The 27548-nt window shown below is 43.9% G+C and overlaps 1 protein-coding gene across 3 annotated transcripts in view; it reads left to right on the top strand.

Annotated features, from left to right (window-relative positions):
• The first annotated feature begins 7697 nt into the window (after positions 1-7697).
• Positions 7698-27548, top strand: part of lyst (lysosomal trafficking regulator) — a 208392-nt gene continuing 188541 nt past the window's right edge. For 2 of the 3 annotated variants that reach the window (XM_055635157.1, XM_055635155.1), the window contains exon 1: positions 7698-7968. In XM_055635157.1, the coding sequence (XP_055491132.1) occupies positions 7885-7968 (84 nt within the window). In that variant the 5' untranslated portion in view covers positions 7698-7884. The remainder of the gene's footprint in view (positions 7969-27548) is intronic. The other variant, XM_055635156.1, reaches the window with a different exon arrangement.

Here is a 27548-nt window from a genome sequence, read left to right as displayed (position 1 = left end):
CTTGCCCCCTCTCTCTCTTCTCCCTCTCTCCCTCTCCTCCCCCCCCTCCTCTCTCCCACCACTCCTCTCTCCTCTCTCGCCTCTCTCTCTCCTCCTCCACCTCCCCCCCCCCCCTCCCCTCCCCTCTCACCTCCCCCCTTCCCCCTCCCTCTCCCCACTCCTCACTCTCTCCCCCCCCCTCCCCTCCCCCCCCTCCCTCCCCTCACCTCTCCCTCCCCTCACCCCTCCCCTCCACCTCCACCTCACTCCCCTTCCTTTCCCCCCTCTCCCCCCCCCCCCCCCCCTCCTCCTCCCCCCTGTGAGGCAGCAGCACTAACCACTGCACCATTTTGTGAGTACTTTTGTAAAGCACTTTTAACTGGATGCAATAAACGTACTGTGTTGTTCTTGAACTTGTCAGTGATTCCTATGGTTGCCTTAAAAATTAACAGGTTGTAACTTATAATATCCTGTTCAATTGCCATCATACGATTTCTTTAACCGAATCTTTCTGTTTTAATGTAATGTTGATCTTATCGAATGACGCGATTACTAACCTGATGAATGAATGTGTTGTTTTTCTAAAATTCAAAATGTTGTTGAATGTTCTTTGAAAGGGGGAAGAAAGTATGGTGCAAGAAAAATGAGGACAGTAAAGCATGGGACTTTGTGTTGAGGTCTGAGTCATTCTTGAAATGGGAGCAGAAAATGAATTAACACGGCAGATTAGTATCTGAGCATGACTGTTTCAAGGCATTTCAAAGACATTGCAACACAATGGTTGCTTTTCTTCTATTATATAACTAGCAAGCACAAGACCTTGTAACCTTTCTTGTCCTGGTTTATGTTAGCAGGTTTGGCGAGGATGAGGCACAAAAGCAGAACTAAGACAACTAATCTCATTCATCAACATTCAAAGTCAAGGGTAAATTTGGGGCAGCTTTCCAAGCTTTGAGTTAGGATTATGTTGCAGCTGTCTGAGACTTCGGTTGGGCTGCATTTGGAGTATCGTGTGCAGTTCTGGTCACCCCATTACAGGAAGGATGTGGAGGCTTTGGAGAACATGTAGAGGAGGTTTACCAAAATGCTGCTTGGATTAGAGGCTTTCAGCTACAAGAAGAATTTAGTTTAGTTTAGTTCATTTTGTCAGGTGCAATTAAGTCAAAGAAAAGACTACACATGAATACAATGAAGAATCCTGAATCCTGATTCCAACAAGTTGGATACATTTGGATTGTTTCCTCTGGAGCATTGGAGGTTGAGGGGAGACTTGATAGAACTGTATCAAATTATGAGAGGCATAGATAGGGTAGACGGTAAGAGCGTTTTTTCCCAGGGTTGCATGTCCAACACTAGAGGGCTATAAGGTGAGAGGGGGAAAGTTTAATGGAGAAGTACAGGCCAAGTTTTTTACATAGAAACAATAGACAATAGGTGCAGGAGTTGGCCATTTGGCCCTTCGAGCCAGCACCACCATTCAATGTGATCATGGCTGATCATCCCCAATCAGTACCCCGTTCCTGCCTTCTCCCCATATCCACTGACTCCACTAGTTTTAAAAGCCCTATCTAGCTCTCTCTTGAAAGCATCCAGAGAACCGGCCTCCATCGCCCTCTGAGGCAGAGAATTCCACAGACTCACCACTCTCTGTGAGGAAAAAGTGTTTGCTCGTCTCCGTTCTAAATGACTTACTCCTTATTCTTAAACTGTGGCCCCTGGTTCTGGACTCCCCCAACATCGGGAACCTTTGTGGTGTGGGGCCTGGAGAGTGGTGGGGGCCTGGAGCGCATTGTCAGGAGTGGTGGTGGAGGCAGATGCGATAGTGGCATTTAAGAGGCTTTTAGCTGGGCACATAGAAGTGCAGGGAATAGAGGGATATGGATCATGAGCAGGCAGATTTGATGTTTAACTTAGCATCATGTTCAGTACAAACAATGTGGGCCAAAGAGACTTTCCTGTGGTGTACTGTCTATGTTCAAAGAATCAAAGGATTCTGGTGTGTGGAATGGTATGTCAATATTATGTCTGAATCTTTTTAGGCCATTCCTTGGGATTTAAGAGTTCCCACTTGATTTTTGTGGCTTCTGTATGGTGCAATGTGTGGTCCCATTTCACTTTTCACTGTGACCATGACTGTCTCTCACTCTGCTTTCACCAACACTATGGCCTGTTTTCTTCTGGATTTTTCTTGCTTGGTCTTACTATGCCACAAGTAAACTGCGTGACACACTCTTTCTTGATTCACAATTGCAAAAAAATTGTTTTTTTCAGGTAATTTGGTAATTAATTTGGCCAGTAGTAAAATGGAATTTGATATGGTTCAAGAAGTTCCCCCCTTCAGTCTGAAGAAGGATTTTGGCCCGAAACGTTGCCTATTACCTTAGCTCCATAGATGCTGCTGCACCCACTGAGTTTCTCCAGCATTTTTGTGTACCTTCGATCTTCCAGCATCTGCAGGTCCTTCTTAAACAAGTTCCTGTTAAAGTTTGGCCATTATCACTGTTCCTGTTCCTGTTCATGAAGAAATGACAGGTTGTACAAGAAGATTAGGTAGCGTGTTGACTCATGCCTAGTCACAGATAGCTATGGGTACAAAACCCTGATATTGTATTGTACAATCCTCAATTGTCAAACATCGCACGATCCAATTTCTTCTCTGCCTATTCTCTTCAACCTCTAACATTAATAGAGTCCACCAATAAGTAGTTATGAGGGCCCAAATTACACCCTCTCTCATTTCCAATGAATATAACACATAACTGATTGAGCTCAGATCCAACCAAAAAAAAGAAGACACAATGTGCTGGAGTAACTCAGCGGGTCAGCCAGTATCTCTGGAGAACATGGATAAGTGACATCTCAGGTCGGGTCGCTTATTTAACCACTAGTCTGAGGAAGGGTCCTGACACGAAATATCACCCATCCATTCCCTCCATAGATTCTGCCTGACCCGTTGAGTTCCTTCAACACTTTGTGCTTTGCTCAAGATTCCAGCATCTGCATTTTCTTGCCTCGCCACTTTCATAGGCTGCCACAACATCTCTGCATTTCCTGCTGAGAGCACCTTGCTTTGGAAATCTCAGACCTCTGCAAATAGCCAGGGATTGCTGTGAGGATATCCCCCCTGCGAATGTAAACAGAAATGCCAGATTGCCTTAACGCATCTGGTGACGTCATGACATTTCTGTCAGCATTGCCCGGGGATTACTAGTCATTCCCTGACAGCCTCTTCTATTGCTGGAGCTGGCAAGTCTCCTGGCCTTCCCACTGCCCAGCATCTTACGCCTGGCTTGACCAGGACTTGCATTTCCCTTTGAACGAACATGGAAGCTTCTTCTCTGCAGCAGGAATGTGTTCTGTAGCTGCCCTGGGGAATGTGCCTTCAAAGGCTGGCAGGTACCCTTCTCCGGTTGCTAGGCAGCAACGTAGCAGGAGATGCACAATATTGAGTGAAGATACATTAAAAATCATCCAGGATCTGGTTCAGTTGTTAACCATCCTAATACCATTTCAAACTAAATTTCGTCAATTTGAATGATTTATTTTGGCAGGAGACCCAGTTGGGATCAGACTAAACCGTGTCCTTGGTTTTAAACATAACAAAAATGCATACAATCAAATTCCTAAGCATTTGTCTTTTATTGAGACTCTTTACTGGCCTCCAGCCTCAAGATTACATTTAACCTTTTAAGATCATGGTCACTGAGCACTTGAAACCTCCTCTGAGATACATAATTCCATCAGCTGAAAAGCGTTTTCAGATATCCTTAGGTTGTGAGAATTACTATGTAAATTCAAGTTTTTATTTTGGTCACTATTTAGACCAGTGGTTCGCAACCTTTTTCATCCGTTGCCAAAAATTGATCAAATATTTGGACTTACTTATATTAAGATAACATGATAAATGAATTGATCATACTGTTAAATTGATTTGAATTTTCAAAACATTTTAGTTTAGCTTTACAGCTTATTAATCATGAAGTTAAACTATTAAATTAAAATTAAATTAACTAGTGGGAAAACAAAATTAAACATAAAATAAAAGACATTGTTGTGGCGATGCCTTGTGGCAGCAGCTCGACTGCAGTCCGTCCGTCTTTTCTTTCTTTTTGTCCCGTTAGGTGTATTTTTTTGTTTTATTTTTTAGATGTGTATATGTGGGAGGTTGGAGGGGGGAGGGGGGGGTGTGCAGGAAACTTTTTAAATCTCTTCCCTGTACGGGGACTCGACCTTCTCCCTGTCGGGTCTCCGTTGTCGTTGGGCCTAACATCGTGGAGCCGGCGGCCTCCAACCGGAACCAGCCTGAGGGCTTCAGTAGTGGAGCCTGCGGACTCACCACTCACTGGCCGACTTCGGAGTGTGGAGAGCTGTGATGTCGCGCGGCTGCGACCCGACTTCGGAGCTTCGGAGGCTCCGGCTGCAGGCCCTGCGGACGGTAACATCGGGAACTCGCAGGTCCCTGGCAGGAGACCGCTTTTTGGAGCTCCCGCAATGGCAACTTCTCCCGCCCGAATTGCGGGGTTAAAACGACCCGGAGCAGGGCCTTACATTGCCTGGCGCAGTTTTAACGACCGCGGGACTTACCATCGCCTGCCAGGTGCTCTAACATCAAGACCCGGAGCAGGGCCTTGCATCACCCAGCGCGGCCTTATTGGCCGCCGGACTTACCATCTCCCACTGGGGGCTTTAACATCGGGAGCCCCGGTTGCCTTGACGCAGCAGTTGGACTGCTGGACCGTGGAAGAAGAATAAAGAACAGTGAAGAGACAACACTTTTGCCTTCCATCACTGTGAGGAGGTGTTTTTGAGATTCACTGTGATGGATGTTTATGTAAATTGTATTAATTGTGTGTCTTGGTTTTTTTTTTGATGTTAAGACTGCAGGAACAAAATTTCGTTTGAACCATGTCTATTTGAATGGCAATAAATGGCATTCTATTCTATTTTATTCATAATGAACATTGTTAATATATCGAAAGCCGGCAACCAATGTACCCACCTGGCCCTTGCTTGATGAAACATGCACAACAGCTGTGTCGCTGCGTGTCAACCATTTGAACAACTTTTGCTGGAATATTCCATAATATCTTTAAAAAAAATGTGGACACCCTTGCGGCCCAATTTCAATCCTTCACGGCACAATTTTTGGCAGCAGCTGGAGGTTGGAAACCAGCGATTTAGACCAACATTCTGACCATTGCATCACTACTATTTTACTACCACCTTGCTACCATTCTAAATGCAGTTGCAATGTCAGCATCTCCTTCAAATTGCTTTGTACCATTGTCATTTAATCAATCCTGCTCAGCAGCCTATCTCAAATGGTTTCAATTCGTATTCCTTCTCCCTGCCACTCCCTCACCCCAATATCCTCGACCCAAAATGTCACACATTCTTTGTCTCCAGAGATTCCTTCTCTCCAGAGATGTTGCCTGTCTCGCTGAGTTACTGCAGCATTTTGTGTCTATCCTCTGACAATGTGTTTTCTTTTATTTAACCTGTATGTTATGTTGTCACTTGCGGATGGAGCACCGAGGCAAATTCCTTGTATGTGAATACTTGACCAATAAACTTATTCATTCCCAAAAGTTCCCATCTGCCTCCACAAGCTCTCTGGGATGCTCCGCATTTAATTTTATGGACACACATAGATACATAGACATAGATATGTAGACCGTAGGTGCAGGAGTACGCCATTTGGCCTTTTGAGCTAGCATTCAATGTGGTCATGGCAGATCATCCACAATCGGTACCCCGTTCCTGCCCTCTCCCCATATCCCTTGATTCCGCAAGCCCTAAGAGCTCTATCTAACTCTCTTTTGAATGCATCCAGTGAATTGGCCTCCACTGCCTTCTGAGGCAGAGAATTCCACAAATTCACAACTCTGGTTGAAAAGGTTTTTCCTCATCTCAGTTCTAAATGGCCTACCCCTTATCCTTAAACTGTGGCTCCTGGTTCTGGACATCCCCAACATCGGGAACATGTTTCCTGCATCTAGCATGTCCAATCCCTTAATAATGGGGGTAAATTATTCAATGGAGAAATGCAGGAATACACACACAAAACCTTTTAGAGTCAACCTCTACTTCTGGGTATGCGTTATGTGCTGTCCAGATTTTACAGGGAAAAGAAAGTGTAAAAACAAATAGACAAAAAGGTAATAATTTCCTTTGATAAAGATGACAATAACAGTGTAGCCGATGAATGTTTTGATAGGTTGATGTGTCAGAGGTTATGGGGAGAATGGGGTTAGGAGGGAGGGATAGATCAGTCATGAATGAATGGCAGAATAGTCTTGATGGGCTGAATGGCCTAATTCTGCTCCTATCACTTATGATACAATTAAGTGGGCTTGCAAAGGTCATTGTGCATTGTACCTGACTCTACAATATTCAGTTGCACGCACTGCACCTTTGACTTCACATTTGCTTGGTAATGCCGGGAAGTAAGTCTGGGACTAGAGCTGACTGGAGTGGCAATTGGCAGGGTGGTGGTATCAAGGCACAGGAGTTGGGACTGGCTGGGCACTGGGTTTTGTAGTTGCATCTGGAGATTAGGTCTGGGGCAATTGGAAAATAGGCTGGGTAAGGGAGTGTGAGGAAGTCATCAGGTTATTGGGGGAAGCATTTTTTTTGATTTATAAACACAAGGGTTGTTACTTCCTTGTTTTTGACATGCTCCAGCAGATATTAATTATCTGGTGAAAACTGGCGAGATCACAAATTGCCTATGTACTCTTTGAGATTATAAATTATGATTTCGATATTATGAATTCCTTTATGTTTTTCCCTCTTTTTACGCGCATTGTAGTGGTTGCAATGAAGTTTCAGTGAGCAGGCTAGGTGCTAAATTATGAAATACGCTGATGAGGTATTGATATTCAGAGCAACTTATGTGTTTTGCCATGTTGTTTTATTTCAGAACAGAATATCGTTGCTCTTTTGTCAACATTACTATTACGCAGTAACTACAGGAAGCAGCAAAACCACAAAGAATATCGTTGAAGCACATTGGGGTTGAGGTCTGGCCATTGCTGCGGACGGTTGGGGTTGCACCAAAATCCTGCAAATGAATCATCAAAACGTACAATCAATGCCTACAGGAAAGTTTTCAAAGTAAACTGTGGTTTAATTGGATCGGAGTAGTTATGTAATGCATTTTTCTGCAATGCAACTGCTTGTGTAGTTTTGGGCTGAAAACGGATCTGTGGCAACAACATTCGAGGATTGCAACGGGACACTCTAATCTCAAGTCCAATGCCAGCTCGCAGACGAAAAACCACATATGTGCAGGAACGAACTGCAAGGTGATGGTTATGCGCCGAAGACAGACACACAAATGCTGGAGTAACTCAGCGCGGGACGGGCAGACTAAGAAAAGTCTCGACCCGAAACATCACGCATTCTCCTTCTTCTCCAGAGATGCTGGCTGTCCCTTGAGTCCCTGCCAGTTGTGTTGCATTTGATGGGTCTGTCTTCGGCGTAAACACAGAGAGAGGGGGAGAGAGGTGCAGCCGGCGTGAGCTCTAATCTTGACTCACAGGCAGGCGCGCGGTTTTGCACGGCCCGGGCTCGTCTCGCGCGCCCCGCCCCGCGCACGTTGCGTGATTACGTCAGGCGGACCAGAGGTCGCGAGACGGGAGCGGGTAACGGACGGAGGCGACGGGGCCGAGCGCGGGGACGGGGACGGCAGCGGCAGCAGCAGCAGAGGCGGCGGGAGGAGGAGGGGGAGGACTAAGGCCACAGCTGCAGTGCGGCGGCGAGACACTGAACAACCGCTGCCAGGAGTTGCCGGCCGGCCTACCTACCTACCTACCTCCCTACCAACCACCACCATCCCGCAGGAGGTTGGGCTGCCGAGGAGCCCGGCAAAAGTTTGTGTGGTGTGTGGGGGGGGGAGAAGAGATGCCCCGGAGCCCGAGTGACAGCTTGAACCATGCGTGGCGGAGCTACCGGGAGGCAGAGTCGCAGCAACAGCAGCAGCAGCAGGTGAGGAGATGAGTGGAGAGGAGGAGAGAGGGGGGGACCTTGCACCGTCCCGATGCACGGCAGCCGACCGGCCCGGACTGCAGACCGAGGCACGGGCAGAGTTGTGGCTTGTGGGGGTTGCAGAGTTTGCAGCGCCCAGCGTGGAGGCAACAAACTGTGGGAAGGGTGGCCAGGAGATGCCACGCCTCGCAGGGAATGTTGCCCGGGTGTGGTTTGTTAGGGGGCAAGAGTCCGCATGGATGGCAAGCCCGGGCACACAGCATGATGGGTGGGGTGGTACTTTAATGTGGGCAGAGTGTTAAGTTTTGGCATGGGAGAATAACATGTTTTGGCAGAAGGGGTGATGTGGGAAATGACTCACTAGCACCATGATTGAGGAGGAGGGGGGCAGGGCTAGTTGTCATTAGTGCAGGGTGTTAAGGCTGGTGGTTTTTGTTGCAGGGAATGGTTTGGCCAATGTCGTGCTTTAGCATGAAAAGTTGGGATAGTGGCTGATTTTGAGGAGACTGGCTTGGTGTTGCACAGCAAGAATGATAATCTTTGATAGTGCATGCTATGTATATTTCATATAGATTAAATAGTTTGGAAAAGATGATGTACTTTCAAAAGGAATGTGTTTTGCTTTGACGCTGTGATGACACCTTTGGGAGTGAGTAGGAGGGTGCCATGCATTGGCATTGGAAGAGAGTAATGTAGTTTGGCATAGAAGATAATGAGAAAGATCTACTCCAGGCACACAATTACTTTAATCTAGGGTGACAGAACTGAATTACTGAATGATGTATTGCTAGGGGATATAATCTGTCAGATGAGTGTTCCCTCTTGGCCTGGACAATTGTTCTTATTTTGTCGAAGTGCATGTTTTCTACACAGGGTGGCACAGTAATGCAGCTGGGAGGAGCTGCTGCCTCACAGCACCAGAGACCGGGTTCAGTCCTGACCTTGGGTGCTGTCAGTGTGGAGTTTGCACATTCTCTCTGTGATTGTGTGGGTTTCCTCCAGCTGCCAGCGGCCACAGTTTAAGAATAAGGGGTAAACCATTTAGAACAGATGAGGAAAAACATTTTCACCCAGATAGTTGTGAATTTGGAATTCTCTGCCTCAGAAGGCAGTGGAGGCTGATTCTCTGAATGCTTTCAAGAGAGAGTTAGATGGAGCTCTTAAAGATATCGGAGTCAAGGGATATGGGGAGAGGGCAGGAATGGGGTACTGATTGGTCTACTCCTGCACCTATTATTTATTGCTCCAGTTTCCTCCCACATCCAAAAATGAATGAACTTTGGGTTAATTGGCCAGTGTAAATTGCCCCCAATTTGACTTGGTGCGCCAAAGGGCCTATTTCCAAGTTGTGTCTCTAAAATAAGTAAACTAAACATTTATTACACACTAACATTAATAAAAGCAATTGAGAAGGTGGAAAAGCTATTCGGGAGACAGAAAAGCCGGAAATCTCCAGGATTCAATGGTTAAATAATAATAATAAACATTTTATTGATCCCCTCAAGGAAATTCAGATGTCCAGAAGCCCCCAACCAACAAACCCACACATTCAAAATGAACGCAGACAGAAAATACATAAAATACAACGTTGACACTACCTGAGAGCAATAAATACTTAAAAAGACCAATAATTAACAATCACATTTTTTTTTTAAATTAAAAAAAAAAATCACCCTCTACCCTCAAGCTCTGTGCCGAACAACTGGCACCAGTCTACACAGACATTTTCAATCGGAACGAGCAGCTGAAAATAAAAAGAGGCAATAATTAACAAAAAGGAATGGAGAATAAGTAAAACTGAAGGATAAAGGACAAACTATCATAGGATATGGGTAGTATTGTGATTAAACTGCAGGAAGGATGCTTTGTTTATTTATTATTTCTGGGTGCTGGAAGAATAAATTGTAAAGCATCTTGTACTCCAACATTGACCTTACCCCTCCCCACTCATTTTTGATGCGCTTTACTCTCTGCTACATCTTTGAAGAAAGCTTGGGCAGGTTTGAGTATTATTTTGGAGCACACATATGTTTTCCATCACTGTGGCCCAGGGCCTATTTCTCATTATGAACATTATGAAGCAGATTATCAGTGGCTGAGTGAGTATGCATCAAGCACTCTGAGTGAATGCCAGGTCTTATGCCTCAATGTACCATCAGTGTATATGTGTACTCTGTAATTGGCTGCACAGTGTCTTTAGCATGCCTTATGTTCAAATTATAGATGTGTCATCTCTTGCCAGAAATACATGAGTGCACTTTTTTATTGCACATATTGTTTTTCGGTTAAAGTAGTCTTAGTTTTTTTCCCCCCTAATATTTCTATCTTCTTACTACCTCTATTTCTTTTGGGTTTTTTTGTTCATAACAATCAAGATTCCTCTCCTTCTCTTCCCTCACTTTCCCCAGATATTGACATTCTCAGTTGTCTTGGCATAATGTTTTCTGGAATGAAACTGCCTTCTGAAGGACTTCAGCTGTGAAGTAGAAAAATGTCCGGAAATTGTCGAAGCAAAAGGAAGATAGTGTAGATATTTGAAATCTACTGGGAAAATGCTCAGTCAGGCACAGAAGCATGTACAGAGAAGCAGAAACTCAACTTAAAGCAGGCACAGAAGTTGGGGCAGATAGGATTGTTGGTTAAAAGGCAAGGTCAAAGAGTTTGTTTAGAGCCCACGCAAGAGTCGAGAACAAAGCTAGTACCAAGTGACAGGAGCTGATTAAATGCGTCATCGTACCAGGAGTGAAGTATAAACTCGGCAAGTGATTAATCACACCCATTAGCAGGGATAAATCAGCCCTTATGTATAAGCATGATGGGTCAAATGGCTTGCTTTATAATAAATTCATATGATTGTATTATTCATCATTTTCTAGGCAGTTGGCCCATGTAGATTCGTTGTTTTTCTTAAATCAGATTTGCAATACAGGTGACAAATACTAGCCTGAAATATTATGCCAAAGGTAAAATTTGATTTTATTTCTTGTTTGATTTTCTTATCGTATCTACTTTTAAAAGAGTTGTCAAAAGAAATTGTGGTAGTCAAAGGGAATCTTCTTGTGTTTCCACTTTCTATCGTCACGATATGTACACTTCATCTGTGTTTCAGCTTCTCGTATTCCCAGACGAAATACAGTTCAGAGCAAAAGCACATCTCTGAAAATATGGCAAAGGAATTTATTGAAATCCTATTGGCGGATGTTATTCAACGGTTTTTAGCTCTTTGGTGAAGATATGGGTTCACAAAGGAATCTATTTAAATGAGTTTAAATAATATATTTGCATAATCAATGCTTTTCCGTCTGAAGAAGGGTTTCGGCCCGAAACTTTGCCTATTTCCTTCGCTCCATAGATGCTGCTGGACCCGCTGAGTTTCTCCAGCTTTTTTGTGTACCTTTTCTGACATCTATTTACTCAAGTTCTATCTGTGGACCAGAACCATGGAAGGAAACAGTTAGAATTGAATAGAATTGATAGAATTTATTTGCCACACAACCAGGGTCGGTGGAATTTGGGTTGTCAGCAGTGGTACAATAATAGAGAACACACAACCACAATAAAAATGTAACACAAAGATCCACCACAGCATTCATCACTATGGTGAAAGGCACAGAACTTGGCCAGTCCTCCTCCATTTTCCCCCGTGGTCTGGACCTCCACCCTCCGCAGCCGTTGCTGCGGGTGTCCAGATGGTAAGGGACAAAGTCAAAGTCAAGGTAAGTCCAGGATCGGCTCTTCCCCACCGGAGACCGCGGCTTCAGGCTGGTGTAGGCCGCAGGCCGGCGGTCGAAGATTTAAGGTTGCCGCAGCCAGAAGCACTGCAGACCGCAGGGCCGATGGTCGAAGCTCCCCTCCAAGGGTGATGGTAAGTCCATGCCGGACCCGCGGTAGAAGTTGGCCGCGGGCCGGCTGTGATGGCTTCTTCTTCCCCCGGGTCCCCCATGAGGGATCCCGGGCTGCGGACACCGCGCCATCTGGAGCTCTGCAGACCGCGGCTTCAGGCTGCCGGCTGCCTCGGGCCAGCGAAACGGAGCGCTCCCCTCCAGCGAGGGCTCGCCCGCTCCACGCCAAGAGTCCACGCTGCGCCAGCCGCTGAAGTCCTGGGCGCATCTCCGGAAAAGGCCGCGCCGATCCTCGTTGTTAGGCCACAGGGGAGGCGACCTGGAAAAAGTCGCCTCTCCGTGGAGGAGGCGACCGAAGCGGTTTCCCCCTTACCCCCCCACACCACCCCCCACACAAAGACACACAAAGGAACATTAAAACAAACTTTAAAACATACTTTAAAACATACTAAAAATTGAAAAGACTAACGCGCTGCTGACAGGCGCTGCCACTGCAGCGCCCCCTACGAACAGTTAAAAGTTATATCTCTCTTAATTGAGAATGTAATACCAGTTGATGTCAAACTTATCATTACATCAAGATTAACTGATGTGTATTCTCAAAAAAAAGGCAAAACAATATTAATGCAATCCATCTTGCAACTGTAAACATTTTGTTTTAATTAATTCATGAGCCAAACTGGAATTTATTATCTATTTTTAAATACACATGATGAGATGGTAGTGAGTCACCACGAATCTCTGCAATGCTTCTAATAAAGATAGTACCCACACAGTGCTGTTCGGATGGGAGATCTGGGATCCCCACATTCAGGATGTAAACTAAATTGAAAAGTAGCAAATGGGTCACAGAATGGTTAATTCCTCTTTGTTACTTCTCATTTTTTAAAAGCTTTCAAAATAAATTTAGCGACAGAACAACTTTTCAGTACCGTGAACGAATTGATTGAGCTCTTTTTCTCACACTTTGCTCCCCTGCATACCCTTTGCCTCTTCCACTTATGTCCTTTCCTTTGGCTTCACATATTGCTATATTTAAGAGGGAGTTAGATGTAGCCCTTGTGGCTAAAAGGATCAGGGGGTATGGAGAGAAGGTAGGTACAGTTGGATGAGTTGGATGATCAGCCATGATCATATTGAATGGCGGTGCAGGTTCGAAGGGCCGAATGGCCTACTCCTGCACCTATTTTCTATGTTTCACATTTCATGCTTCGTCTCTCCTTTATCATCTTCCCATCTGGCCTTTATCCACCCGTCTGCTACTCAAACCCCCCCACCGTATCTACCTGAAAAGTCACCTATCCATATTCTCCAGATATGCTGCCTGACCCTCTGAGTTACTCCAGCACTTTGTGTCTTTTGTAAACCAGCACCTGCAGTTCCACGTGTCCACCTATCATTTACCTGGCTTTGTCCTGAACCCGCTTCATCCAACTTTCCCTTCCTACTACAATCAGTCTGAAGAAGAGTCCCGACCTGAAATGTCATCTGTCCATGTTCACCAGAGATGTTGCCTGACCCACTGAGTTATTCCAGTGCTGTTTTTTTTTTGTAAATTAGCATCTGTGGTTCCTTGTATCTAAGTGTTCAGTACCACTGGTTTAAAATTAACTTTGTGGAGGATCTTTAAAATAAATAGAACATTTTGCAAATCATTGCTGTTGGTTACACTAGATATTTAAACGTATAATGCTGGAAATGAAGATCATGCTGTACAATTATACAAATGATTCTTGGCTTTCAATCCATTTCCATCTCTAAACACCTTTTTCCAATCTCATAGGTGACTTTTCTTTTGAATTGCTAGAACTGTTGGGCCCCTCCCCACCCCATGTAGGCAAATTCAAAAAGTGGCTTGTCATATAACCTAATTTTGTGCAGTCAGTTAAATGTCCTTCCAGTGCTGAAACGTGTATATATAAATAAACAATGAATGAGATGTTTAAGAAGGAACTGCAGATGCTGAAAAATCGAAGGTACACAGAAATGCTGGAGAAACTCAGTGGGTGCAGCAGAATCTATGAATTAATGAGATGTGTCTGAGTCTTTGGAGGAAGCAGGTGGTTGAAGAGAGTGGGGCTTGGAGGAAGTGACAGTAAAGGTTTAGAATTTAGGGGGTTGTCCCACTTGGGCGACCAAATCTGTGAGTTAAGAAGAGTGTCTTTGACTCAAGTTCGAGGGCACTCGTCTGGAAAGCCTCGGGGGGGTGGGGAGAAAAGAAGGAGTGGAGACAGTTTTAAGAAGTATAATAGAGTTTAGCGGGCATTTTACCTACCGGTAGGTTTACCTTGGTCCTGAAAACTCCAACTCCAAAATGTCCGGTCAGAGAACGAGATTTGCGACCTCATAGGACCTCCAAGGACCATGTGTTGACCATGTTGCGAGTTTGAAGGTTGAAGACACTCTTCTAAACTCGCAGATTAGGTCGCCCAAGTGGGATAGCCCCTTTAGTTATGGAGCTGAGTATAATGAGATCTGTGAAGAGAAGTTGGAATTTGGGAATTCCACAGGCCACAAGTGATGAAGCTGTGATGCCAGGAAGCGGCTGAATTGGATTTAGTGCATTGGATTTTGTCAGTAGAGATGCTGCAGAGAAAGTCCTTAAATATATTGGAGGGAGAATGTAGCTAGCCTGGACTTGAATAATTTGCTCTTTAAAAATAGTCCTTTATTTTTTTTAATTCCGGGGCAGCCCAGTGACACAGCTGGCAGAATTTGCTCCTACATCTCAAAGACATCCGAGTTTGTAGGTTAATTGGTCTCTTAAATAGCCTCTAGAGGACGGGGGATGATCTTATAGAGGTGTATAAGATCATGAGAAGAATAGATTGGGTAAATGCACGGAGTTTCTTACCCAGAGTAGGTGAATCAAGAACCAGAGGGCATAGGTTTAAGATGAGGGGTGAAAGATTTGATAGGAACCCGAGGGGCAACTTTTGTTTTACACAAATGGTGGTAGATATATGGAACGAGCTGTCAGAGGAGGTAGTTGATGCAGGTACTATCACCATATTTAAAAAAAACATTTAGACAGGTTCATGGAAAGGATTGATTTGGAGGGATATGGGCCAAACGGCAGCAGGTAGGACTGGTGTAGATGGGACATGTTGGTCGGTGTGGGCAAGTTGGGCTGAAGGGCCTGTTTCCTCGCTGTATAACTCCATTACTCTGAGTGGCTGTGATGGGAAGTATAAAGTTAACAAAACTATGTTGGATACTAGACACAAAAAGCTGGAGTAACTCAGCAGGCCAGGCAGCATCTTTGGTGAAAAGGAATAGGTGACATTTCAGATCAAAACCCTTCTTTGGATCGAGACCCTTTTCTGTTGAAAACTGATTGTTCCAATGAATCTAATATTACGCTGTTTTCTGCCTGGAACAAACTCGGGAATGGGGTGGGGAGGCTCATGGTGGGAAGTGGCAGATTGCAATTTGTTCTATCCATATCATCAGCAATAAAATTGGCATTAAAAATCAACAGGACTCTGAAATATATGGAATTATTGTACTGATATTTATTAAATATTTATACAGCCTTGGCCTGAAGAGGAAAGTTTAGCAGGGCAGTTACCCAGGCCTTACGTTGCTGGCTTGAAATTCTTGAGTTTTCTCTCTTATCCGAGCTAAACTCACTTGGAAGTCCATGAGACCATGTAAGTGTGATAATGAAATGTATTATTTTTTTATTGTACTATAGTGTGTGCTCTATTAGCCTGTGTAGGAGGGTAAGTGGTGGGTGGGAGGAGAGGCATATTGCTGCAAATTACCAGAGCGTAAACAGCAGTAAAATAGTGTTTGAAAATCAATACAGGTGCACAACCTTTTATCCGAAAGCCTTGGGACCAGACACTTGTCGGATTTCGGACATTTTCGGATTTCTGAATGGAAGATTTTTAGCGTAGATTAGGTAGGTAGCGCGGGCGGCTTGAAAAGTCTGGAGCGGCTGCCTCCTCCCCGGAGACCGGGGAATCATTGTAAATCATTGCTTAAATGTTAGTCAGTTAGTTTGGAGGGATTTTATGTGGTGGTGGGGGGTGAAGGGGGAAAGTTTAATTCTTAGTCCCCTACCTGGTCGGCGACTCCCAACATCGCGGAGCTGGGAGCTCCGTCCGGCCGCGGGCGGCGCCGGTTGGAGCTCTGACCCTGGCAACTCTACCCCTGGCTGCGAGGCGCTCCAAATCCAGTGCCGCCCGCGGCCGGACGCCCGCAGCCCCAGCTCCGCGAATGTTGGGAGTCGGCGGCCACAGCGCTCCGGAGCTTACCGCACGGTGACCCGGTAAGGCATTGCCCGCTCCCCGCTGGTATCCCAGCGCTGCGACGCCGCCGACTCCCAACATTCGCGGAGCTGGGGCTGCGGGCGTCCGGTCGCGGGCGGCGGTGAATTTGGAGCGCCTTGCAGCCAGGGGTAGAGTTGCCGGGGTCGGAGCTACAACCGGCGCCGGCCGGACGCCCGCAGCCCCAGCTGGGAGTCGGCGGCCACAGCGCTGCGGAGCTTACTGCACGGCAACCCGGTAAGGCATTGACCGCTCCCCCCGCCTCTCCGACCAGGTAGGGGACTAAGAATGAAAGTTTCCCCCTTCACCCCCCCCCCCCTCCCCCCCCTTCACATAAAAGCCCTCCAAACTAACTGACTAACATTTAAGCAATGATTTACAGATGTTTAAGTGTCTCCCCGGTCTCTGGGGAGGAGGCAGCCGCTACAGTAGTACAGACCTGGGTTGACCGTGGGTCGTTTCGGGTCAAGTATGGCGCCAAACGCGAGCTTTGGTGTGCAGACGACATCCTGGAAAAAATGGCCGGTTTTCGGAGTTTTTCGGTTTCCGGAACTCCGGATAAATGGTTGTGCACCTGTACAAGCAAAGCTCATGCTACAACTGTTTGGATCGGCCATACAGAAATTAGTCCTTGCATAATGTACAACTTACTCCCCAAGAGATATGGAATAAAAGTTGCTTTTACAGAATTTATGTACATAACAAAAGGTAAATAAATTATTGTTTCAACTTGCAATTCTTCACACATATGCTGTCGATGTAGCCTAAGCTGCTTTGAAATATGTGAAAATATTGTACAGGAATCAGAGATTATTGGCCAGCTGTGTTTCTATTTCAATCTGTGCCGTTTATGGAAATATCTAGATAGGCTGACCCAATTTCTGTCAACGATCACTGCTGCAAAATGATTTACATAAGAATGCTTGATAATGATCAAAAGACATATTGGGAATCCTTGTCCTTTACAACCAAGGGTTTGAAAGAATATACATTTAAAAAGATTATACACTATATTTTATAACATGTTATGGCATGCAAAGATATTTTGGGACTTTTTTGTGAGCAAATGTTCTTTTTTTTTCACCAATGAATCACTAATTTCTCATTTTGACATGTTATTTTAAAACATTGCTTTTTCTTTTCCAATTTGGATTACATTTTTATGTACAGTGTATAAAGCAGTTGCAATGCATATTGCCCCTCATTGATTTCTTAGTAGTTGCAAGTGAGCAGCTTTTATTACTGTATTTTTATTTGTGATTTACCAGTTCTTTATATGCATTCCAAAACATTTGAGTCTTTAAAATGGAGTTTTTTTTAGTAAAGTATAATTAAGAAAGAATAGAGCTGTGATGGAATAGTTTTGAGATTTTACAGGCGCTAGTAAAAATATAAACACTTTAGTGTAAATTTGCCAGTTTTGCATTTTCATCCAACTTTATTGGGAATTAGATATTTACAGCACCGAATGGAAGCCATGTGGCCCAGCGGGTCCATGTCATCATAAACATTGGCTTTGGGTTGATTCTACTTCCATTAAGCTTGTAGACTCTTCAGGTTGTCACAGTAGATAATAAATGTCGTGAAGATTCTTACCTTCATAATCCTTTCAGACTGAATTTTTTTTTTTCCCTCAATTTCCCTCTAATTTCTCCAGCAATTAATTTGAATCCATGTATATTACCGACTAACTTATCTTCGAAGGGAAATAGGTCCTTGCTGTTTGCCCTAGATAGTCTTCTTGTAATTTATCGCAGCTCAAAGAAATATTCCCTCAGTATCAGAAAATGCTGGAAACCTTCAGTGAGTCAGGTACCATCTGTAGAAATGAGAAATAGCAGGATCTCGGAACTGACATGTTAACTCTGTTTCCATTTCTGTAGATGCTGCTTTACCTGCTTTTCCAGCATTTTTATTTTCCTTCAATTTTCCAGTAATAGCAGTTTTTTAAGTATCCCCTCGGTCTCAATCGTGTAAGGATAATTACCTCAGCATAGACTGTTCCAATGATGCTAAATCTACATTCTTTCAATCCGAGCTTGTGACAAAGAGCACTGGAAGGTCATATGTGGCATATGAGGTCATAGAATGCCCTCCATAATATTTGGGACAAAGACCCATCATTTATTTATTTGCCTCTGTATTCCACAATTTGAGAAAATAGAAATGTGGTTAAAGTGCACATTGTCAGATTTTAATAAAGGCCATTTTTATACATTTTGGTTTCACCATGTAGAAATTGCAGCTGTGTTTATACACAGTCCCCTTCAATGTTCTCTTCAGCATATAAAAGGCATGCACAATTGGCTTCAGATCGGGTGATTGGCTTGGCCACTCAAGAAATTACCAGTTTTTACTCTGAAAACTCCTATGTTGCTTTAGCAGTATGTTTGGGATCATTCGCTTGCTGTAGAATGAACCGCCAGCCAATGATTTTTGAGGCATTTGTCTGAACTTGAGCAGATAGGATGTGTCTATACACTTCAGAATTCATACTACTACCCATCAGCTGTTGCATCAACAATGAAGATAAGTGAGCCAGTACAGCAGCCATACATGCCCAGGCCATAACACCCTCACCACTGTGTTTCACAGATGAGGTGGTATGCTTTGGATCTTGGGCAATTCCTTCTCTCATCCATATTTTGCTTTACCATTGGTCTGATATGTTAATCTTCGTCTCATCTGTCCACAAGACCTTTTTCCAGAACTGTGGTTGCTCTTTTAAGTACTTATTGGCAAACTGTAACCTGGCCATCCTATTTTTGCGGCTAACCAGTGGTTTGCATCTTGCAGTGTAGCCTCTGTATTTCTGTTCATGAAGTCTTCTGCGGACAGTGGTTATTGACAAATTTACACCTAACTCCTGCAGAGTATTTCTGATCTGTCGGATAAGTGTTTGGGGATTTTTCTTTATTATAGAGATAATTCTTCTGTCATCAGCTGTGGAGGTCTTCCTTGGGCTGCCAGTCCCTTTGAGATTAGTAAGCTCACCTCTCTTTCTTCTTAATGATGTTCCAAACAGTTGATTTTGGTAAGCCTAAGGTTTGGCTGATGTCTCTATCAGTTGTATTCTTGTTTCTCAGTCTCATAATGGCTTCTTTGACTTTCATTGGCACTGCTTTGGTCCTCATGTTGATAAACAGCAATAAAAGTTTCCAAAGGTGATGGAAAGACTGGAGGAAAGACTAGGTGCTGTGAGCTCTCTTATACATGCATTAAGGAGGCAATTAAACATACCTGAGCAATTACAAACGCCTGTGAAGCCAGGTGTCCCAAACATTATGGTGCCCTGAACTGGGGGGGGGTAATGTATAAACACAGCTGCAATTTCTATGTGGTAAAACCAAAATGTATAAAAATGGCCTTTAATAACATCTGACAATATGCAGTTTAGTCACATGTGATTTTTTTTGTATCAAGTTCAAGTGAGTTTAATTGTCATGTGTCCCTGTATAGGACAATGAAATTCTTGCTTTGCTCCAGCACACAGAACATAGTAGGCATTTACTACAAAACATATAAGTGTGTCCATATACCATAATATAAATATATATACACACATGAATAAATAAACTGATAAAGTGCCAATAACAGAAAATGGGTTATTAATAATCAAGAGTTTTGTCCGAGCCAGGTTTAATAGCCTGATGGCTGGGGAAATTACAAATCTCAAATTGTGGAGTACAGAGACAAATAAATAAATGATAGGTCTTTGTCCCAAATATTATGGAGGGCACTGCATATAGACTCTATGTGGAAACAAGGAACTGCAGATTACAAAAGAAGGTAAAAAAAGTCCGAAGAAGGGTCCCTTCACCTATCCATGTTCTTTAAGAATGCTGCCTGTCCCGCTGAGATACTCCAGAACTTTGTGTCTTAGCTGTGATAGAAGGGAAGGAAGGATGTTTCCAGGAGGAGAAATTCCATTATATACTAGACTAAGTGGGACCCGTTGGGACCCAGCATCACATGGGCTGGTCCCCCAATGCAATATTCCACCAATTCCAATATTGGTGGCCAGTGGTGGTGGTGGGGGGGGGCTTTCTGGAGCGCTAGTATGGGTGTTGTGGGCTGAAGAGACTGGTTTCCAGAGGGCTAGTATGGACATTGTGGGCTGAATGGATTCTTGGGCTGGTGGCTCAGCCACTCAAGCCTGTTGTGCTGGCAGCTTACTCACTCACAGCTGGTGGGCTGGCAGTTGATACGGCTATTCCTTGAAATTCCATTTCAAGCAGGGTGCAAGGCCACCAAATTCAAGTGCAGTTTCATACCATTTCAAGCAGGGTGCAAGGCCACTAAAGACAGCGAGTCGTGACCTCTCCCTCCTCCATCTTGCAGAGACTGAGCCACGCCCACACTTCTGGGTTTTATAGTCCCTGCCCCCCTCCCACCAGAAGTGACGTGGCCTTCATAGCGTGATTGACAGGAGAGAGAATCTCAACATTTTTTAAACACTAATAACTCTTATTGTTCATCGATGGGAAAAATCCTCGGCACCTGATGAGCGGAGGGGGACTCCGAGTAAGATGGCCTAAAATCACAGCCGTACGTGGTAGCGTTTTTTCTAAAATCAATATAAAGCGCAAACAGGAAGTGGTCAAGATTAGACTTTTAATTATATGGAAGGCAAGGCAACTTTAATTAGGCAAGGCAACTTTAATTAGGCAATTTAATTAGGCAACACAGCTTTAGCATTTCCAAACCAAAGGCAACACAGCTTTAGCATTTCCAAACTATATTTTCAAACCACATTAAGGGCACTGACAGGTCAGTAAAACCACTCACAGTTTAGTAGGCATGTGTTCAGTGTTATCCTCTTGTCCTGCGCAGCGGAGGAGGACTCTGAGTAAGGTGGCCAAAAATCACAGCTGTAAGTGGCAGCGTTTTTTCTAAAATCAATATACAGAACAAGAGGAAGTGGTCAAGATCAGACTTTTAGTAACATAGATAGATATATACTAATTTCCAAATGTTTGTAATGTCATTGCCTTGGTCATCTAAACTATTTTTGGTGCAGGTAAAACATGTGCTAAACATTGATGAGATATTTATTGGTGAGTGAAGGCTGCATAGAGATGCTGCAAGTTCCAAAGTGTAATTCTTCAGTACTGCACATGGGATGTCATCTAGTCATTAGCTTTTGTCGTATCCTTTGTTGTCAACTTCTTAATATCTCAGGGAGTGAAATAAATTAACTGAAAACTAGCTACGGCAATAATACAAATCTCAGCAAAAAAATAAAGTGGCGGCCACTGGGCCATTGGACACTCTGGCTAAAGATGCATCCAATTGCTTCAGCCTTTCCTTTGGCATTTGTGTTGAGGTTTTCTTTCGGCCTTTTCACATTGCTGCTTAGCTGTCAATAATTTAACTCTCCAGTATATGAGGCAGAACTGTGGAGCTTTGATCTGATCTGTTTATTTTGGAGTTTTGCTTTATAGTTTATGGCATTGTTTGTTTGGATATAGCCCTTATTTTTGAATATTTTGTGCTGCACTGTGTTCACTAGTCAATGTATGGTCTGGTATAATGAAACGCTGTTTGATTTGGTAACAGCCTCAGTTTTCTGAATTTGTTCACTAGTTATAAAGTGCAATTTAGAGCATGGAAAAGCTAAATATATTCATTCTAAATGCGACTATTTTGTGAAGTTTTAACACTTTATCATTTGGATAATTATTTTTATTTACATAGAACTGATTAACAATTCAGTTGCTGCAATGTTGTTGCTTTTGCTGTGTTTATTTGGCAAAACCTGCGCTTGTTTAATGAATAATTCCTTTACCTGCACTGTGCGACTATATTGATAAATCCCTTGTACAAGCATTACTGAGACTCTGAGAAATTAAATGCATTGACGTCTGCTTGAGGCAAGAAATCTGGCCTAGTTTAATAAAGCCTTTACTGTATTAAACTGTATGTATACATTATAGATAAGATGTTCCAAGTCTGTAATTCTAGCTGCATGATTCAGGTCACTGATCCTGGATTGCTTTCTTGTTTTTGAAACATTCATAAAACTAAAATAAATACTTAAATTCATATTACGTACAGTTAAGAATACCTTAACATATATCCTAATGAAGTGGTTTGTGCAGATAAAAGCCTTTAAAAATGAATAACCTGGTTGCAACCTCATCAGCAATATTGCTGTGTATTCTGCACTGTGCAGGATAGCTAATGAAGCATCCTTGTTCATTCAAGAAAAGTGAAGTGTCCTGTGATAATTTTGCAATTTTATGTGGAACGTTGGGTCCCGTCCCCTCCCCTCAATGCGCGGTTGCGGATGGGGAGTCTGTGGCGTCACACACACACAAACCATCCCACACACACACAGGGGGGGTGAGAGGGGAGGAAAGGGAGGGTGAGAGGAGGGGGAGAGAGTGGGGAGTGGGGGGGGGGAAGGGAGGGGGGGGGAGGAGGGGGGGAGGAGGGGGGAGAGTAGGGGGGGAAAGGGGGGGGGGATAGAGGGGGGGGCTAGAGAGAGTAGGTGGGGGAGAGGGAAAGGGAGGGGAGGGGGGGGGGGGGGTGAGGGGGGAGGGGGTGGAGGGGGGTTTAGTCCCCGCGGGGCGCAACGGGCAGCAGCGGATAGGAGTGGTTAGCAGCGGGGAGAGGCGGATAGCAACGGGGAGCAGCAGGTAGCAGCGGGAGGAAGGGGGCGGGAGAGGGGAACGACTTCACTCGCCGTGTGGGTGGAACAGAGCAGCAGGCCACGAGTAGAAAGTTCTTCAAAAGCAAGCTGGGAAGCTCGTGGCCTCGGGATCTGCAGTACAGAGCCCACGCTCGCTCTTTCTGCGTCTTTTGAAGAACGGGAGGGGGGTGGGGGGGGTGGTGACATCATTCCTGGAAAACAGTGTCCAGCAGGCAGCGAGCCGAAAATTCTGCGCAGCTTGCCACGAGGAGCAAAGGCATTGTGAAGGTACACAAAAGTGTTGGAGAAACTCAGCGGGTGCAGCAGCATCTATGGAGCGAAGGAGATAGGCAATGTTTCGGGCCGAAACCTTTCTTCAGACGTCTTGCAGCTCGCTCCAGCACGTTAGATTTTAAAAATATCTCAGATTAGTGAACAATTTTTGTAAAAAACTCAGGAAATAATTAATCAAATTTTCTGATGAGGCGATTTTCGACATCATGAGGTAAATCTCTACCGGAATATGTAAAAATCTTACCATTAACGCGTCGGGTTTTGGAGAAGATTAGATTCGCAAGCGAACTAACGAAAGGTCAGATCAGAGTTTTATAAGTATACTAGACTAAGTGGGACCCATATACTAGACTAAGTGGGACCCATTGGGTCCCAACATCACATGGGAGGGCTGGTCCCCCAACGCAATATTCCACCTCTCCACCAATTACAATATCGGTGGCCAGTGGGGGGAGATTTCTGGAGCGCTAGTATGGGTGTTGTGGGCTGAAGAGACTGGTTTTCAGAGGGCTAGTATGGACATTGTGGGCCAAATGGTTTCTTGGGCTGGCGGCTCAGTCACTCAAGCCTGTTGTGCTGGCAGCTCACTCATTCACTGCTGGTGGGCTGGCAGTTGACTCACGGCTATTCCTTGAAATTCCATTTCAAGCAGGGTGCAAGGCCACCAAATTCAAGTGCAGTTTCATACCATTTCAAGCAGGGTGCAAGGCCACTAAGGACAGCGAGCGTGACCTCTCCATCTTGCAGAGACTGAGCCACGCCCACACTTCGTGGTTTTATAGTCCCTCCAACAAGAAGGGGCGTGGCCTTCATGGCGTGATTGACAGGAGAGAGAATCTCAACAGTTTTAAATATTAATAACTCTTATTTTTCATCGATGGGAAAAATCCTCGGCACCTGATGAGCGGAGGGGGATTCTGAGTGAGATGGCCAAAAATCACAACTGTACGTGGTAGCGTTTTTCCTAAAATCAATATACAGCGCAAACAGGATGTGGTCAAGATTAGACTTTTAATTATATAGATGGCAAACAGGAAGTGGTCAAGATTAGACTTTTAATTATATTCTCAAATAACTTTTCAATTAGGCAACAACTTTAGCATTCTCAAACCAACCTTTCAATTAGGCAAGGCATTCTCAAATCAACTTTTCAATTAGCCAAGGCAACTTTAATTAGGCAACGCAACTTTAATTAGGCAACGCAACTTTAGCATTTCCAAACCAAAGGCAACACAGCTTTAGCATTTCTAAACCAAAGGCAACACAGCTTTAGCATTTCCAAACTATATTTTCAAACCACATTAAGGGCACTGACAGGTCAGTAAAACCACTCACAGTTTAGTAGGCATGTGTTCAGTGTTACTCACAGCTCAGACTGAGAGACGTGACCCTCTCGCTCCCCCATCTTGCAGAGACTGGCTGAGGCACTCAACACTTCTGGGTTTTATAGTCCCTCTGGAAGGGGCGTGACCTTCAGGAGAGAGAATCTCAACATTTTTAAAACACTAATAACTTTTTTCATGGATTAAAAAAATCTTCTTGTCCTGCGCAGCAGAGGGGGACTCTGAGTAAGATGGCCAAAAATCACAGCTGTAAGTGGCAGTGTTTTTTTCTAAAATCAATATACAGAACAACAGGAAGTGGTCAAGATCAGACTTTTAGTAATATAGATAGATGACTCGTACTCATGGAGCAAACACATATTGGCTCAAATTAATCATTGGAATTTGTTTTCATGTCATATTCAAACATATTTGGAAAAGTAAAAAGTAAAAACTTAAAGAAATAGGTCTTCAATTTAGTGTTATTTTTAAGGATGGAACATAACCAAGATTGGGGAGTGCTATTAAGCAATGCACTTCTTTGTGTAATAATATGTATATGTTAGCTTGATATTCTGAATCTGAATGAATGAAATAATTGGTTCAGTATAATTACTGTAACATGCTAAAAGTTGGTGAGTATAAATGTTTGATGGGTAACTATATCACAAGAGAAAAGACTGAGCTTTCACGCCAGAACTGAAGGTGGAGGGTAATTTTAGAATAAGTGATTGTTAATGTTAGATGGAAATTAAGGGGAATTTCTTCTGAAAAGTGTTGATCTTTGGAATTCCCTACTTCGAAGATGACTTTGAAACTGAACTTGAACATTTTGAAAGGTGAAATTGATTTTTGAGATGCAAGTTACAGAGGTCAGACAGGAAAGTGAAGCTAAGGCCTATCTTCAATCCACCATGATCTATGGAATGATATAGTAGATTTAACAGATCATACAGCTATTTCATTCCATGTTAATCAACTAGATATGATTCCAATTGAAGTGTTGTTTTTCTTACTACTAAGATGAATCAACTCTTTTCATTTGGTTACAGAATTGTCCCATCATCTGATACAGCTTCATTAATTGTGCATACTATGGATCAATTCACTAATATCAGCAGATCTAATCACGCTTTCTTGGCAATCCTTTAGGATGTTTTCTCCCCTTGGCTGGTGGGACTGGAACACATTCAGATTCCTTGGAGATCCAGTCAATAGCTCATTCGACTTTTCTGATAGAGAGGAGAGATGCTGACCCTTGCGAGTGTTTTGGCTCAGTTGGAGTTCACTTTGGCAGGGCATGATGGTGAGGAGGAAATGAGTTTGCTGAGCATTGTCCATTTAATTTTGTGTTCAAAATAGTAGTCATTGTGGTGGGTATTTTGGACACACAATTAAATGAAGACAAGATAAACGTCAGTCCCAATTATTCAAAAAATAAATATTTGAAACATTTCCAGGGCTCTCACTTAACTTTTTTTCCTCTGTTGTCAGCCGGGCAACCAAGGCAGCATTTTAGGTTGCCAAATGACAGTTTAGGTGGTCATTTAAGATGGCTTGCATGACGCGTGCGATAATGTGCTCGGCCGAAGTGCGTAGTTACAAGTCGGAATTATGCTCAATGAAGCATTCACTTATTATTTCTGCTTCAAATAGTTACAAACTAAATATATTCACCAATCAAGACATATATACCACAATGAAATGAGGCAAAATATTAATGCAGTATATACAGTATCTCAACTCTTTTTACACGGTGCAATGAATGCAATTTCTATTATTTCTTTCCACTTCCAAACAAAAATGTGATTGGATTATTCAGCGTATGATCAACCTCGGTGAGATCAAGCGCAGGCTTGGCGATCGCTTCGCACAACACCTCCACTCAGTTCGCAATAACCAACCTGATCTCCCGGTGGCTCAGCACTTCAACTCCCCCTCCCATTCCGAATCCGACCTTTCTGTCCTGGGCCTCCTCCATGGCCAGAGTGAGGCTCACCGCAAATTGGAAGAACAGCACCTCGTATTTCGCTTGGGTAGTTTACATCTCAGCGGTATGAACATTGGTTTCTCCAATTTCAGGTAGTCCTTGCTTTCTCCCTCCTTCCCCTGCCATTCCCAGCTCTCCCACAGCTTACTGCCTTCCGCCTCTTCCTTTCTTTTTCCTGTGTCCCCCTCCCCCCACCCCCCCCCCACATCAGTCTGAAGGTGTCTCGACCCGAAACGTCGCCTATTTCCTTTGCTCCATAGATGCTGCCTCACCCGCTGAGTTTCTCCAGCATTTTTGTCTACCCATTCACACAAGTTCTGTTATCCCACTTTCCTCACCCACTCCCTACACATTAGGGGCAATTTTACAGAGACAAGTTAACCTACAAAGCCAATGCGTCTTTGGGATGTGGGAGGAAACCCACACGCTTGCAGGGAGAATGTGCATATTCAACACAGACTGTGCCCGAGGACAGGATCAAACACAGATCTCTGGCGTGTGAGGCAGCAAGTCCACCAGCTGTGCCACTATATTTTGTTTTCCAACACACAAAAAATTATACGTTGATAACTTTGGCTACTAAAAAAAAAAAAAAAAGAACTATCCATTTTCAGTCTTAAATCTCTAAGTGACGCTATGGTCGCCCTTTGCAGCTACTGTATATTTTAATTCAGTTCAAGACTATGGGGCAGTACATTGGCCATAAAGCTGCTGCCCAAAAGTGCCAGAGACCTGGAATTGATCCTGAATATGGATGCTGTATGTATGGAGTTTGCTCCTTTTCCCTTTGATCGCATGGGTTTTCTCCGGGTGCTCTTGTTTCCTTATGTCCATAGATTTTGTCGGACCTGTTGACTTACTCCAGCTTTTTCTGTCTATCTTCAGCTTAAACCAGCATATGCAGGTCCTTCCTACACACACAATACTATAAGATAGAACTTTATTAATCCCAGGAGGGAAATTGTGTGTGTGTGTGGGTATATATATTACATGCACACGCACACGCACACGCACACGCACACACACATATTTATATAGCTATATATTTATATATAAATATACACTTTGTTTTCCCGTTTCTAACATTGTTTACAAAGTACTATGTTTTGGTATATTCTGTTGTGCTGCTGCAAGTAAGGATTTCATTGTTCTAACTGGGACGTGAGCATAAAACACTCTTGACTTAAGTCGCTAATGTGTTGGATAGATCGGTGGTTGGCGTGG

This window comes from Leucoraja erinacea, chromosome 5 (assembly GCF_028641065.1).
Source record: "Leucoraja erinacea ecotype New England chromosome 5, Leri_hhj_1, whole genome shotgun sequence".
NCBI classification, from domain to species: domain Eukaryota; kingdom Metazoa; phylum Chordata; class Chondrichthyes; order Rajiformes; family Rajidae; genus Leucoraja; species Leucoraja erinaceus.
This window is presented reverse-complemented; position numbering and strand designations above follow the sequence as displayed.